This window comes from Saccoglossus kowalevskii, chromosome 2 (assembly GCF_978046115.1).
Source record: "Saccoglossus kowalevskii chromosome 2, keSacKowa6.1, whole genome shotgun sequence".
In the NCBI taxonomy this organism is placed as follows: Eukaryota; Metazoa; Hemichordata; class Enteropneusta; family Harrimaniidae; genus Saccoglossus; species Saccoglossus kowalevskii.
The window spans coordinates 29,860,615-29,875,071 of NC_140642.1; the positions used below are offsets into that span (position 1 = coordinate 29,860,615).

At 35.8% G+C, this 14,457-nt stretch overlaps 1 protein-coding gene across 1 annotated transcript; it reads right to left on the reverse strand.

Moving 5' to 3' along the window:
- Window positions 1-3,962: 3,962 nt before the first annotated feature.
- On the reverse strand, window positions 3,963-10,216 carry LOC100379059 (F-box only protein 28-like). The gene is made up of 4 exons (XM_085494146.1): window positions 10,057-10,216; window positions 8,085-8,333; window positions 7,770-7,962; window positions 3,963-5,010 (listed from the first exon to the last, which is right to left on the reverse strand). The coding sequence occupies exons 1-4, from the start codon at window positions 10,189-10,191 to the stop codon at window positions 4,538-4,540; spliced, it is 1,050 nt and encodes a 349-aa protein (XP_085350272.1). The 5' UTR covers window positions 10,192-10,216; the 3' UTR covers window positions 3,963-4,537.
- Window positions 10,217-14,457: the final 4,241 nt, after the last annotated feature.

A 14,457-nucleotide genomic window follows, 5' to 3' on the forward strand; every position in this document is an offset into this window, starting at 1 on the left:
TCTCAAAAAAAAAAAAAAAATCTCCAACGACGAGTCTCTACAGATCGGTTTTCTGTCCGGAACTTGCCGACTCATATTGTCGCAAAGCGCCGGCTTGTCGTAAAACTCTTTTTGGACTATCTAAAAACGTGCCAATTTTGTCGTAAATGATCTTCTGCACATGCGTATTGTGTTGCCAGGAATACGTGAGCATAACAGTTCAGAGGAAAAACTGAGGGATTGTTGTAGACTGGTACGCAATTGACGTCGACCAGGGAGATATGACGTTTACACAGCTATACGAGAGATTGGTTAAAGCTAACCCCTACTGTGTAGAGAGGAGCAAGCAAGGACATTTCTGTATCATTGCAATGTTTTGTTAGTTATTGTCATAAAGTAGTGATATGTACATTCCGCCTTGACTTGTACTGAAAATGATGTCCATGTTGTACCTTGCATGCAGTGTTTTTGACTGAAGGTACAGTAGAACGTCGATTATCCGAACTGTTAGGGGGACATGCTTTTTGTTCGGTTATGCAAACAGTTCGGATATGCGATCTTGTGTGGGCGTGCTCAAGTTTACAGGCTCACTACACACAAATTCTAACGCACATGACTGTAATGAAATCAAACAATAATACATGTAGAGTACGTCATTAAAAACATTTTTATTTAATCAGTAATATATTGTAATAAAAATGTTGCATGCTGGAATGTTAAAAAGTGTTTCAAAATGTCCGTAAAATGTAGCGATAATAAAGTTCTTGGGAAAACCAAGTCCCGGAACCAAGTGAAGACGGATTTCTCTGAATGATCGTCATAGGCTGTTTTCGTTATCTTTCGTTTCAGTCCTGCACTTGAATCCATTTTACTGAAAAAATCCAGCAGCTTTTGTTTTGCCTTGATATCGGATATCATCGATTTACCAACACCATACTCGGTAGATAGATTGCTTGCGGTTTCGCCACGTTCTAGTCGATTTATAATTGACAACTTTGCGTCCAAATCAAGCACACAGCGTTTGCATTTCACTGGGGGTAGCCACGCCAACGCTAGATAAAAGACGCTGATAAAGTAAACAGGTGAAAGGTCGCTTCGTATTCGCTGTGTATAGATCGGCTAGCGGCTCGATGTTACCAGATTGCTCTGGGATTTTCGAATGGTAAACTGCTACAAGATGTCCCGATTTTATTGGATTCAGAAAAGTTTTTAACACCTAAACGATTGACATAATAAATTGTTGTAAAAATCCAGGTTGGCTACTGTGATCATCGGACGTAAACACTTCGACGCTGTGAACCATCAAACGGCCCGCCGACTGTGGTCATTGGTTGCCGTTGTCTGCTGATAAACCATCAAAGAGGCACACCAAAGGGTTGTCGTTTCGCCTCTCTTTTTTACTGCACTATTAAACTGGCGTCGCTTCTGTGGCAAGACATCCCAGAAGTTATTTTCTTTCTTTTTTTATTCCGAAGAGGATGTGACTTCTCATACTGGACATTAAAATTAAAAATCGGAAAAAACATGGGATCGGCTCATGGCCGCGTTTCTTTGACGGCAGTGGAACACCGTACAATTTTCCCGGGAAACGTATCCGAACTGCGGTGACTTACAACTTGGTAAAGTTAAGGATCTGACTGTAAACAGTGGAGAAGACATTTGATGAAGTTTGTGTTTTTAGGACATTTTTTATTTACAGTGGAACACTGGTGTGGCGTAATAGGCTTGTCTGAATTTAGGAAATTATTGGATACTGTAATTCGTTTCATTGTTTGCGCAGACACTGTAAACAATGAACGTACACGTGAAAGACGTCGGATTACATGTTGATAACAGCTTTATTGAAAGTGTTGCACCAGGAAATCACACAAGGCGACTGTAGTATTTATTGTTCACAGTTGACTTTTGTATTACTATACGGAACACAGCCAGACCTGCATACAAACTTTGGGGGACACACAGTAGGTTCGGATAACCGAACATTTCGGATATAAATCGACGTTCGGATAATCGACGTTCTACTGAACTTCATCATGACTACATGTACTAGAGCTTGTCTGAAATGGTTATACCTGTGACAGTAATACAGTACGAGATGTGTATATCAACATGTGCCTCCTACAAATAAAGACTTCTTGCTGTTCTTTGATACATTGTGTTCTGTGGTCCAATTCGTAATAGCAGCTCCGTAGTCCTGTGCTTTTAGCAGGATTTTTTTTTTTTGGCAGGATTTTTTTTTTCGCCCTCTCGCATTAGTTTTGGGGTCTCCAGAGGATGTCATCCATAAAATTAAATCAGTGTGGCCTTATTCCAAATAAAACAGTTACCGTATTTGCTCTATTAGAAGTGCATCTCCAGTAGAAGCACATGTAAGCCAACAGTTGCATTGTATATTGATTCATTTATTGTTGATTTCCTTATTCAATTTCCGGGTTGATGTATATATGGATCTGAGGCCGGGGTCTGAGGTGGAGATATTCGCTCATATACGGACTCATAAGTATACCAAATCGGAAAAAAATTATTATAAGATATTTATACCTATCTTGACCAGAAATAAGACTTATACTTATACCTAAAATACAAAAAACAAGACCCATTTCTGGGGCAAGCCCCCATTAGGCAAGTTCTATGTATCCCCCCCCCCCCATACTGGCTCGTCATTTTGACAATGAAATCACAATGTATTCTATTCAATAATAATACATGTAAGTGATTAAATAACACACATCCTTGAAAACGATGCAAAAATCGGGGTTCCTGTCAGACAGATACAGTGGGAATAGAGTGCCATTGCACGTCTTGCAAGATTAACATTAAATCGGGTTGGATTATTTTCGGTCTTACTAGGGATGTCCGGGGGCATGCTCCCCTTACCAATTTTGAAATCTAGACCATCTGAAACACTATTTCCTGCATTTTGAGGGGAGAATTTTGCCGACACAAAGGGTTTCAGCTTGATTTTTGAGGGGCAACGCCCCTCAACATTTTTTTTGAGGGGCGACCACCCCCTCTACCAGCGCCACTGCTGAACCATAATTGTCTATACATAAACAATTGTCCATTCAATAGACAACATGAACATGCACATGATAAAGTGATTGAAGGCTCAGCAACACTCAGAAGCACGGTAATGTGTCACATTGGAGAAACATTCGCGTCCATGAGATGCATTCTTTGAAACAAAATGGCCACCAGTCGGCCCAATCTGAAATATAAAATGACATACAACATATGTGTGTGGTCAAAACTGGCAAGACATATGGCTGGATGCAGATGACCCATGCATAGAATTCATGCATAAGTCCCCGTTTTTGGCCATCAAAAATTAGAAAAAATAGACAAGTGACCTCATGTTCGAAATAACTCCAGTCTTTGTAGACTGTCTTCTCAAAACAGAGTTGATAAAGATTTTCTACGATGAAATATTGTCTATTAGTCATGGTTACCACAATATTCTTGTTATATCACAACCAAGGTACATTGTAGTTAATATGGTTGTCATGAAAATTTCTATCATTACAAATCTCATAGTCCACCATTTTATAGAAGGTCGTGGTTTCTTCCAAGGAAAAGTCTGTTGCTTGTCCAATACCATCTATGAAGTTTTGAATCATCAGATTCATAATAATCAGGACACTGAAATACAATGTACCATGAAACCGCCATCAATATTAATGGAAAATACAAGGGCAATACATATCATTCTGTACACAAATTTATTGAGAGGAGACCATCTTGAGTATGGCGTATAACCATCACTAAGCAAAACTGCTTTCCAACTTTTAGGTTGAGTAAACCAACCAATAATGGCTCTCCATGCCACAATTCCAACACCCACCGATGCTACTTTAAGTATCACTATTTATAAAGTCCAGATAGTCAAGTAATATTCACAAACAACGAAGAATATTCAACTTTTTCGGAGAGCACAAGCAGACAGCTCACACTCCTCTGAAAACACGCGACCTTACAATGACATCTGAAATCGATATAGCATTTTATTTATATTTTGAAAACAATTATGATGTTCGGAAAAAGGAAGCACACATGGTGACTAGCAGAATGATAAAGCATTCAGTATATTATTTTCCAATGGTTCATCCAAACACCACCAACTGCATTTTCAGGAATTTTACTCTAATGGTAGCTGGTAGCTGGACATACTTTTGTTGTCCACTGTAAACACTGAATTGGCACCTAAGTTGATGTAAAATCCTCAAATTTTTGTCGCTTTCACACAAAAAAATGTAAAAGAAGCAATATTTTGCCCATTTTAATTCATCTCTGCGCAAAGACTAGACATAAATATCTTTGTCTGTTAAATATATGTTTGTAATAAGTAATTGACTCGGGGTTCTCCCCCAGAGTATAATAGAATAGTGGCTCCACTGTTAATAAAACAATGGAATAAATTAATATAATAATGATGCAAGAGGTAATTAACATACTACATTGTTATGCAAATTGTCCATTACTCACAGCATTTTGTGGTGGTCACTAATTATGTAAATGGTTATACTACTTTATCTAACAGCAATGTATTACAATAATAAAGTTAATTGGAAGAGTGTTTCTGTTTTTTCTCTCTCGGCCTTGATGTCCTTAATTTGATAGGTTTATCACTGCTCTGCTCCCCTTCGTCCAAGTCGACACATTTTCTTTTACGCTTCAGCGGCCCTGGCAACCGTTCAGTGGAGATCCGGGTCAGTTTACCAATTTCTGCTGTTAGGTCTTCAAATTTCTGATCATAGTCAACAAACTTGCGATTCATTTCATTCAGCTTTCTGTCCTGTACACATATTTTGTTATTTAGATCTGTGATAACTTGTTCCTGTTTTTGTATTCGCTTCTCCTGATCTGAATTCTTCTTTTTATGTTCTAACAACTCTTTTTTGTGTTCAAGGAACTCCTTACGGAAATGCAGTAGGTTATTTATGCTGACTTTTAACTGAGCCTGAAGTTTAATTAGATCCTGACGCCTGGCTGCTACAACACCACTGGAACATGCTGCACTGCCACTTGATATCCCTGAAATAATAACAATATTATTAGAACTGTATGTGTACAATAAATAAAATTGATTTGGTTCCTATAATCATTTACTATATACAGAGCCAATAGTACTTGAATGACCTGATAGATAGATTGAGCCAGCCATCATGAGCAGACTATGCAAAACCAAGTGACGTACATCTACTTCCACTGCTGGTTACTTCATCCACAGAGTTTGAATCAAACAACACATTGCCCATGGTATGGTTCTAGACATGACGAATACATGATTTGTGTTTTTTTTACATCTAATACAGTAATCAGTTGGCCAACTTTGGAAAGATGACAACAATTATTGTTTGTGGCCATGATAGAGGTATAAAGTTTGAATTGCTCATGTACATGTATGAGATGTACATGTCTATCTGGAATACAATTTGTCAAAAGAATAATAGCCACCAGTCACCATCCTGTGTTGAATTTACAAATCAAAGTGATGAGTGATGAGCATCATCTACCAATAATGGTTAATCCATTGAGTTTGAAGAAAATTAGATAACACATGCTTGAGATCTTGTTACTGGTTTCCAAACATGTCAAAATACCTGATTTTTAACAACTAAAGTGAGCAGTGAGCCATCTTTGATCAGACAACAAAATTATTTACAGGTATATGTATGCCACGTCTATGCATAGAGTTTGAAGTGAATTGCTTAAACTATAAACAAGCAGCCTGACGGCTGAGATAGCTCCGCTGTTAGCAATGCACATGGCAATTAAAGAACAGAAGATATCATTAGAAAATGAACAAATCTGAGAGAGGTCCACATGTAGTACCTATATGTTTAGTATATCAAAGCAATTGGACTTGCGGTTTTTAACAAGAAGTCGAAAATATCACTTTTTACCAAAAATGACAAAAATATTCACCAAAATTAGAGAATTGAAGATATGATCATGAAATGAACAAATCTGAGAGAGGTCTACCCAAGGTACATATACACCAAATATCAAAGCATTCAGGCTTGTAGTTTTCAAGAAGAAGTCGAATAAGTAAAACATTGACACGGACGACGACGGACAATCACTCATATGATAAGCTCCGCTCAACAAAGTCGACAGCGGAGCTAAAAATACAGCAACAGACTTACGCTAGATACATGTATGAGTCCCTCTATAGACTGATTTTTAACAAGCAGCCTATCGGCTGAGATAGCTCCGCTGTTAGCAATGCACATTTCAATTAAAGAACTGAAGACATCATGAAAATGAACAATATGAATAGTATCAAAGCAATCGGACTTACAGTTTTTAACAAGAAGTCGAAAATATCACTTTTTACCAAAAATTACAAAAATATTCACCAAAATAAATAGAGAATTGAAGATATCATCACAAAACAAACAAATCTGAGAGAGGTCCACATGTAGTACCTATATATGTATTAACAAAGCAATCGAACTTACAGTTTTCAACAAGAAGTCGAAAATATCACTTTTTACCAAAAATGACAAAAATATTCACCAAAATTAGAGAACTGAAGATATCATCACAAAATGAACAAATCTGAGAAAGGTCTACATGTAGTATCTATATATGTAATATCAAAGCAATTGAACTATTGGTTTTTAACAAGAAGTCGAAAATATCACTTTTTACCAAAAATTACAAAAATATTTACCAAAATTAGAGAATTGAAAATATCATCACAAAATGAACAAATCTGAGAGAGGTCCACATGTAGTACCTATATATGTAATATCAAAGCAATCGGACTTGCGGTTTTTAACAAGAAGTCGAAAATATCACTTTTTACCAAAAATGACAAAAATATTCACCAAAATTAGAGAATTGAAGATATCATCACGAAATGAACAAATCTGAGAGAGGTCCACATGTAGTACCTATATATGTAGTATCAAATCAATTGGACTTGCGGTTTTTAACAAGAAGTCGAAAATATCACTTTTTACCAAAAATGACAAAAATATTCACCAAAATTAGAGAATTGAAGATATCAACATGAAATGAACAAACCTAAGAGAGGTCTACCCAAGGTACATATACACCAAGTATCAAAGCATTCAGACTTGTAGTTTTCAAGAAGAAGTCGAAAAAGTAAAACATTGACACTGACGACGACGGACAATCACTCACATGATAAGCTCCGCTCAACAAAGTCGACAGCGGAGCTAAAAAGCAAATGTTTAAAATCCAAATTACTTCAATCTCATATATAATGCTCGGCAGTGGCGGATCCAGAGAGGGGGGGGGGGTGATTCATATCATCTGGATTATGCATAGCTTCTCTGCAATTTACGCTCCATATATTTTAAGCGAAGCTTGGACCCTCCTCAATACATTTTGCTGGATCCGCCACTGATGCTTGGTATGAGTACCTCAACATGTTGGGCAGTTGTTTCATAGATTCACATATCCAACAGCATTTCACCTTTTTTCTCATTCTATTATTAATAATAAAATCTTTAAAACAATGTTCAGGATAGCTTGAATTAAGTTTAATATGGTGAGCTAGTTCGAGGTAGTTTTTTTTTATTTAAAACCTTCATCAGAAAAGGTTTCCTTCATTGTTCAAGACAACTTTGAGCAGAGTTAATGACATGCGTGACTAATGCCCAAATCACAATTTATCCCTAATATCATAGAACCAAGGGTCTATGCCGACATTCACTGTTTGAAAGAAATTTGATCAATTTCCAAGCCGGTCTATAGAGAGATATTGATTTTGAATATGCATATGTTCTATTGTAGTAGGAAATACTATTGTTACATACCCATACTTGGATTTGTTATGATATACTCTGACGGATGTGGCATATTCCTTCTAAGTGTTGGTACAATCTTCTCATCAAAATATTCCATTGCCATGGAGGATATGTCTCTCAATTCCTGAAGAAGTTCATGTGCTCTTGGAGGATTCGGTGTCTTTCTGATGTAATTTATTAAATGCATTATCTCATCGAGAACCTTCAAATAAAACAGATATTTAGATTGAGTGATTGGATTGTTTCTCTAGGTATTCGAGCTTGCTTTGATTGAACAATAACATGTATACTCTGGACTGATGCAAAATGTGTTCACACACTCACCTTGCCAGGAATAAAGCAACACAGTTTCATGTCTACATATTTCATGAATGTCATGCCAAGCAATGACAGTCGGGTTTCAATGGCAGCTAAAATATCACAGTGTCTTGCTAGAGGATGGTTACGGCGTTCTGATTCCCTCCTTGGTAGACGAGACTTCAGCTCCTTTTGAAATGAAGAATGATATCTGTCCACTTTACTGTAACCATGATTCAACAGTTCTTGGCATAATTCATCAAAAATCTTGGATACCTGAAAGATGTCATACGCACAATTGACTAAAATATATACAAATTTATAATAAATGCCATGGCTTGTGTGTAGCAATTGTGACACCACATCAGATCATTGAGGTAGAAAAGAGAAAGAGTGAGGACGCTATTGTTTCCGCTGGTTTCATGATGCTTTGGATTTGTTTACTCAGTACACATTGTAATTAGTTTGCAAACACACTGTACAATGTCACAGTTAATCGGCTTACGTGTTTCGGCTGTATTCGGAAGCTTCACGAAGATTTTCAACGCACTGCGCATGCCCAAACAAATAACAATAATACAAAATGCAGCGAAAAACGTACGCTGAGTGTACTCAACGCCCAAAATCTATTACAACAAAAGGCGCGATTTTCAACATCTGCACAGTTCTGCACACCAATGAAAAATGACGAGTCAAAACATCTTGTTATAATCTTATCATGTATCTTTAAATTTCACTGCGGAAATTTGCGGGAATTTTTTAATCAATGTCCAAAGTTGGACGACTATTGCGATGAAAAATATCAAAAAGAAGTAAGCACACATCTTGGTTGCGTCCGTATGCAGAATTTCCGGTATTTACAAGTGTGAAATGACCTTTGTATGACGATGTTTAAACGTAATTTATTTTTTTCAGTTTTACTCTTGTTTTCTTGTGTAAATAAGCGGCTATCATCATGTAGATAAAACGACTTCTAAACAAAAACAATAAGTGGCTTAACCAGACCGTAAACAAAGGATGTTTATAAGATTAACATGGGCTTAAATAGCGTCCTTACTCCTTCTCTTTTCTACCTCCATGATCAGATTTGTTCCAGAAAAAAAATTCAGCAGCACATTACTGCATTTCTCAATTCAATGTCCCATGTTCAATCCTTGAGTGGAGAAAATGAGCAGACTTCAAGCAGGTGATTATCATACAGTAACTGCACGATATTTAAAATTTATCCATAACTAGCATGGAAAATGGCACATTATTAAATCAAAGAATAAGCTGGAAAATCATTAATTATAAGAATTAACACTTTTTCGTAAAATTACACATAAATGCATGTACTTGTACACGTTCTGAAAAAAGCATTGTTTTAAATAAGCATACATATATATTATTCAAACAAATATTATAGAAAATGGATGCTACACCATGGTATGTCTTTATTATTCATGTGTGAAAAAAACAGTTATTGTTCTAACAGGAAACTGCACAGCGTGTCTCGAAAGCGTAAACAACACTGTATTCGATTTCGAGCATAGGGTGTCTGTGATTAGAGGTACATGTACCTACTGGCTGCTCAAACGGTTTCCAACAATCATCATGTGATATTTATTCATAATCAACTGTATTCATAGCAGCATCATGTACCATCAACTCGGTGATGGTTGAGAACATTTCTGAAAATCTTCATGACCATCAACTATCGTGTGGGGGGGGGGGCAGCTCAGCTTGTTTTATTTGGTTTAAACATCGAGGTAAAAAATCTCCATGGTTTAAACGTGAACTAAATTTGCATCCAGTGCACATACATTCATTGGGTAGTAAGGCATGGTGGTCGTCCTGATATAGCAATTATCAGCCTAAATTAAAAGTACTGCAAGGTGACATAATACTATCTTTGTTGCTGCTGTTGCTTTGTTGTCTGCATTTCCAGACGAGCACTGATGGCGCACAGCAAGCGATTCTTGAAATTGTCAGATATTTTCTGTTAATTCTTAATACTCACCAAACGAAGATCGCTCATCTGTTCATAATTCATAAATGACATGATGTGCACCAATATTTCCCTAGGAAGGCTCAACAAAGTGGGCTGTTCAGGTAATGTGTCGAGCATCGACAACTCCTTACTGATTGACGCCATTTTGTCTGAAACAGCAACAAGAACCCCCTAGGGCGGTCGTTAAAATCGCGCGAACTACTTATCCATGTGAACATATTCTCTACACAGGCAGTTCGTGTCAATTTGTTTGCAGACTGAGCTACAAAGCTACCTCTTTTTATTGGAAAAAGGAAAATGAATAAATTTATAAAATAAAACAGTCAACGTTCATTTAGAATTTGTTTAACAGAAATAGGAATACACCCTGCACGAAACAGTTTTAATACTCTATCACAGTTCGATGAATACCAAAACTTAGAAAGAACTCTCGTGTGCTGAGAGTATTGGAGACACATTAAAATTAATTCATAATTTAAGATTTGCTTTCAAACTAGAAGCTTGGCAAATAGTTTTTGTCTGCTATTTGAGATGCATAACAGAAAGAACTCCCGTGTGCTGAGAGTATTGAAGACACATTACAAAATAATTCAAAATTACTAGTACATGAGATATTGATGGAAAAGCTGAAAACTAATTATGTAAATCAGGTAACTATTATATGAACAGAACAGAACAAAAAAATTATGAATTATTATGCTAATTAGAGAATTAATATGAACAAATTTTAACCCAAAATTAATCAGGCCTGTCTATTGTCCTAGAGCATGTATGTACCAAATTTTATTCAAATGCGATGATCAGTAATTGAGATATCAGTGTTAATTAATTATGTTAATTAGGTGATTAATAACCATAAATATTTACCAAAAACTAATTGGGTTTCTGCATAGTTCTCTGTAAAAGTTTCATTACAATCCAATTTGTGGTTCTTTATATATCAGTGGAACATTATGCAAATTAGGTAATTAATATCCAATTAAAACTAATCAGGTGTCTGCATAATCCTAGAAGATCTATGTAGCAAGTCTCATTGAAATATGATGATTACTACTTGATATATCAAAAGCTGAAAATTAATTAATTATGCTAATTAGGTAATTAATATGTACTCGTATTACCCTAAAAACTATCAGGTCTGTGCAGTGTCCTACGACATATATGTAGCAAGTGTCATTGAAATGTGATGATTACTACTTGAAATATCAAAAGCTGAAAATTAATTAATTATGCTAATTAGGTAATTAATATGTACTCGTATTACCCTAAAAACTATCAGGTCTGTGCAGTGTCCTACGACATATATGTAGCAAGTGTCATTGAAATGTGATGATTACTACTTGAAATATCAAAAGCTGAAAATTAATTAATTATGCAAATTAGATAATTAATATGTACTCATATTACCCTAAAAACTATCAGGTCTGTGCAGTGTCCTATGAAATCTATGTATCAAGTGTCATTGAAATGTGATGATTACTACTTGAAATATCAAAAGCTGAAAATTAATTAATTATGCAAATTAGCTAATTAATATATACTGATATTACCCTAAAAACTATCAGGTTTGTGCAGTGTCCTATGACATCTATGTACCAAGTTTTATTGAAATGTGATGATTAGTACTTGAGATATCAGTGGAAAAGCCGAAAATTGATTAATCATTATGCAAACTAGGTAATTAATATTGCGCAGATTTTTACCCAAAACTAATCAAATCTGCGCATTAGTTTGGAGCATCTGTGTGTCAAGTTTAATCAAAATCCAATGAGTGGTTCTTTAGATATCAGTGGAACAGCTAAAAATCAGCTAATTATCATGCAAATTAGGTAATTAATATACATGGATTTTTACTAAAACCTAATCAAATCTGCGCATTGGCCCAGAGCATCTATGCACCAAGTTTCATCAAAAACTGATGTATGGTTCTTGAGATATCAGTGGAACAGACGGACACACACACACACCCATACACACACACATACAGACACACTAACTGCAAAGACTCCCTTTTTGTGCTTCGCACACAAGAGTCAAAAACTAAGCAATTATTATGCATAGATTTATGTCCATATTGTTTCAGGGCGCACATGTACAAAGTTTCATTATAATGTGATGATTAATCCTAACTAAATTAGTGGAAAGCTGAAAAGTAAATTATTATGCAAATTAGGTAATTATTATGATGAATATAAACCTAAAACTAATTTGATCATCACATTGTGTTAGAGTACATATGTACCAAGATTCATTGAATTAAGATAAGTACTGTCACAGACCATCTTTGTACGAAGTTTTATTGAAATGTGATGAGAACCAAAAATTATGATTTATTATGCAAATTAGCTAATTAATATGATCTGATTTTAATTCAAAACGAAGTGGGTCTGTGCAAGTTTCATTGAAATGGAATGATTAGTACATGCACAGTGATAGAGGGACTGTGGTACATGTGATATCAGTATAAAAGGTGAAAATTGGCTTATTATGCAAATTAGGTAATTAACATGCACTGATTTTAACCCAAAACTAATCAGGTCTGTGCATTGCCCTAGAACATCTATGTACCAAGATTCATTGAAATGGGATAATTAGTACTTGCGATATCAGTGTAAAAGCCAAACAATAACTAATTATGCAAATTAGTTGATTAATATGCACACATTTTTACTTAAAATTAATCAGGTCTTTGGTTTGTTCTAGAGCATCTATGTACCAAGTTTCATTGAAAAATAATGAAGTAATAGTACTTGAAATATCAGCTGAAAATTGATTAATTATGCAAATTAGGTAATTAATATTTCACATATCTGTTCATCGTCCTATGCATCTATGTAAGTTTCATTGAAATGTGATGATCAGTACCTGAGATATCAGTGGAAAAGCCAAACATTTACTAATTATTATGCAAATTAGGTTAATTATATGCATGGATTTTTACTCAAAACTAATCCCATCTGTGCATTAGTCCAGAGCATCTGTGTACCAAGTTTCATCAAAATCTAATGAATGGCTCTTTAGATATCAGTGGAACAGTCAAGGAACAGCTAAAAATTAGCTAATTATCATGTAAATCAAGTAATTAATATGCATGGATTTCAACCAAAACCCGATCAAATCTGTGCGTTAGCCCAGAGCATCTACACACCAAGTTTCATTAAAAACCAACATACGGTTCTTGAGATATCCGTGGAACGAACAGACAGACACACACACACACACACATACATACAGACAAGGTAACTGCAAAAACTCCCATTGTGTGCTTCGCACACGGGAGTCAAAAATTATCAGCAAATACACGAGATCACACGACCATATATAGTCATCTAAAACATTAGTCATATCACATTGATCTCAACCCAAAACCAAATTTGCACATTATCCCAGAGCATGTGTATCAATTTTCATTGAATGGTTCTTTTAAAATTGGCTAATTAATATGCAAATTAGGTAATTAATATGCACTTGTCTTCAACCAAAAACTAATCTAGTTTGTGCAATATCCCAGGACATCCATGTACCAAGTTTCATTGCAATATGTAAATATGGGGAACATATGAAAATGCTTGAATTTGGCAAATTATTATGCAAATTGCTTACCATGGTAATTGGTTTGGCAGATCAATGAACAATTCTCTGAATTCTATCAATTTATTCATGCTACAAAATCCTGGGTCATGCAATACAAATATGTGGGGGGGGGGGGGTCACCAAAACGCTAAAAAAAAATGTAATTCCTAATACATGTATCTAAACTTTCATGGAGTGAAAGACTGTCAAGGAGAAAAGAATAATGATTGACATGTCTAATGTGTTTCAACCAATCAGATCACAGGCTAATTAACATATCAACTGAGACCCCGGAAACCACCCACACTCCGTGGCTTGGCTGCTCCACCTCCCATATGACATAATGCAAATTTACAAGCCCGAACCTGGCCAGTAATGTGAGGGCGCTTACACTGATGGAAAGTCTGTTGGGATTTCGCCGTAACATGACTTTCGCGTTCACCCCTCGTTTACGCAATTTATATTTATTTTTCAAGAATATGCCATCTGAATCGCAACAGACTGCAAGCAAGTCTAACTTGCATGCATTTTTATTGGAAATAGGCTTCTCATAGAGCAAATACAAAAGTCATATTAAAGGGTGGTGGTAGTCTAGCCACACATGTGCGTTGATAAATATTGGTTTTCCCACAATCCAATAAACTGTAATAAAAATCAAGGGTACGAGTTTTGACCTTGGTGCAACATGTATTACCCCCGGTAATTACCGCCTGCGACTCTTTCAATACCTTCCAATCACCAAAGAAATTATCTTGTTAAAGCTTGGTAACGTCAAAGTTTGTACTCATTGGTCAAAATCGCCATCTTTGTTCATACGAATCCCATATCTTGTGCGTA

What these genes read in the sequence shown, in the direction of transcription:
- LOC100379059 (XM_085494146.1), bottom strand. Translation starts at nt 10,191, where the DNA reads ATGGCGTCAATCAGTAAGGAGTTGTCGATGCTCGACACATTACCTGAA. An exon ending in AGATGAGCGATCTTCGTTTG is followed by an intron (nt 8,334 to 10,056) that starts GTGAGTATTAAG and finishes GACATCTTTCAG; the next exon opens with GTATCCAAGATTTTTGATGA. An exon ending in CATAACAAATCCAAGTATGG is followed by an intron (nt 5,011 to 7,769) that starts GTATGTAACAAT and finishes TTATTATTTCAG; the next exon opens with GGATATCAAGTGGCAGTGCA.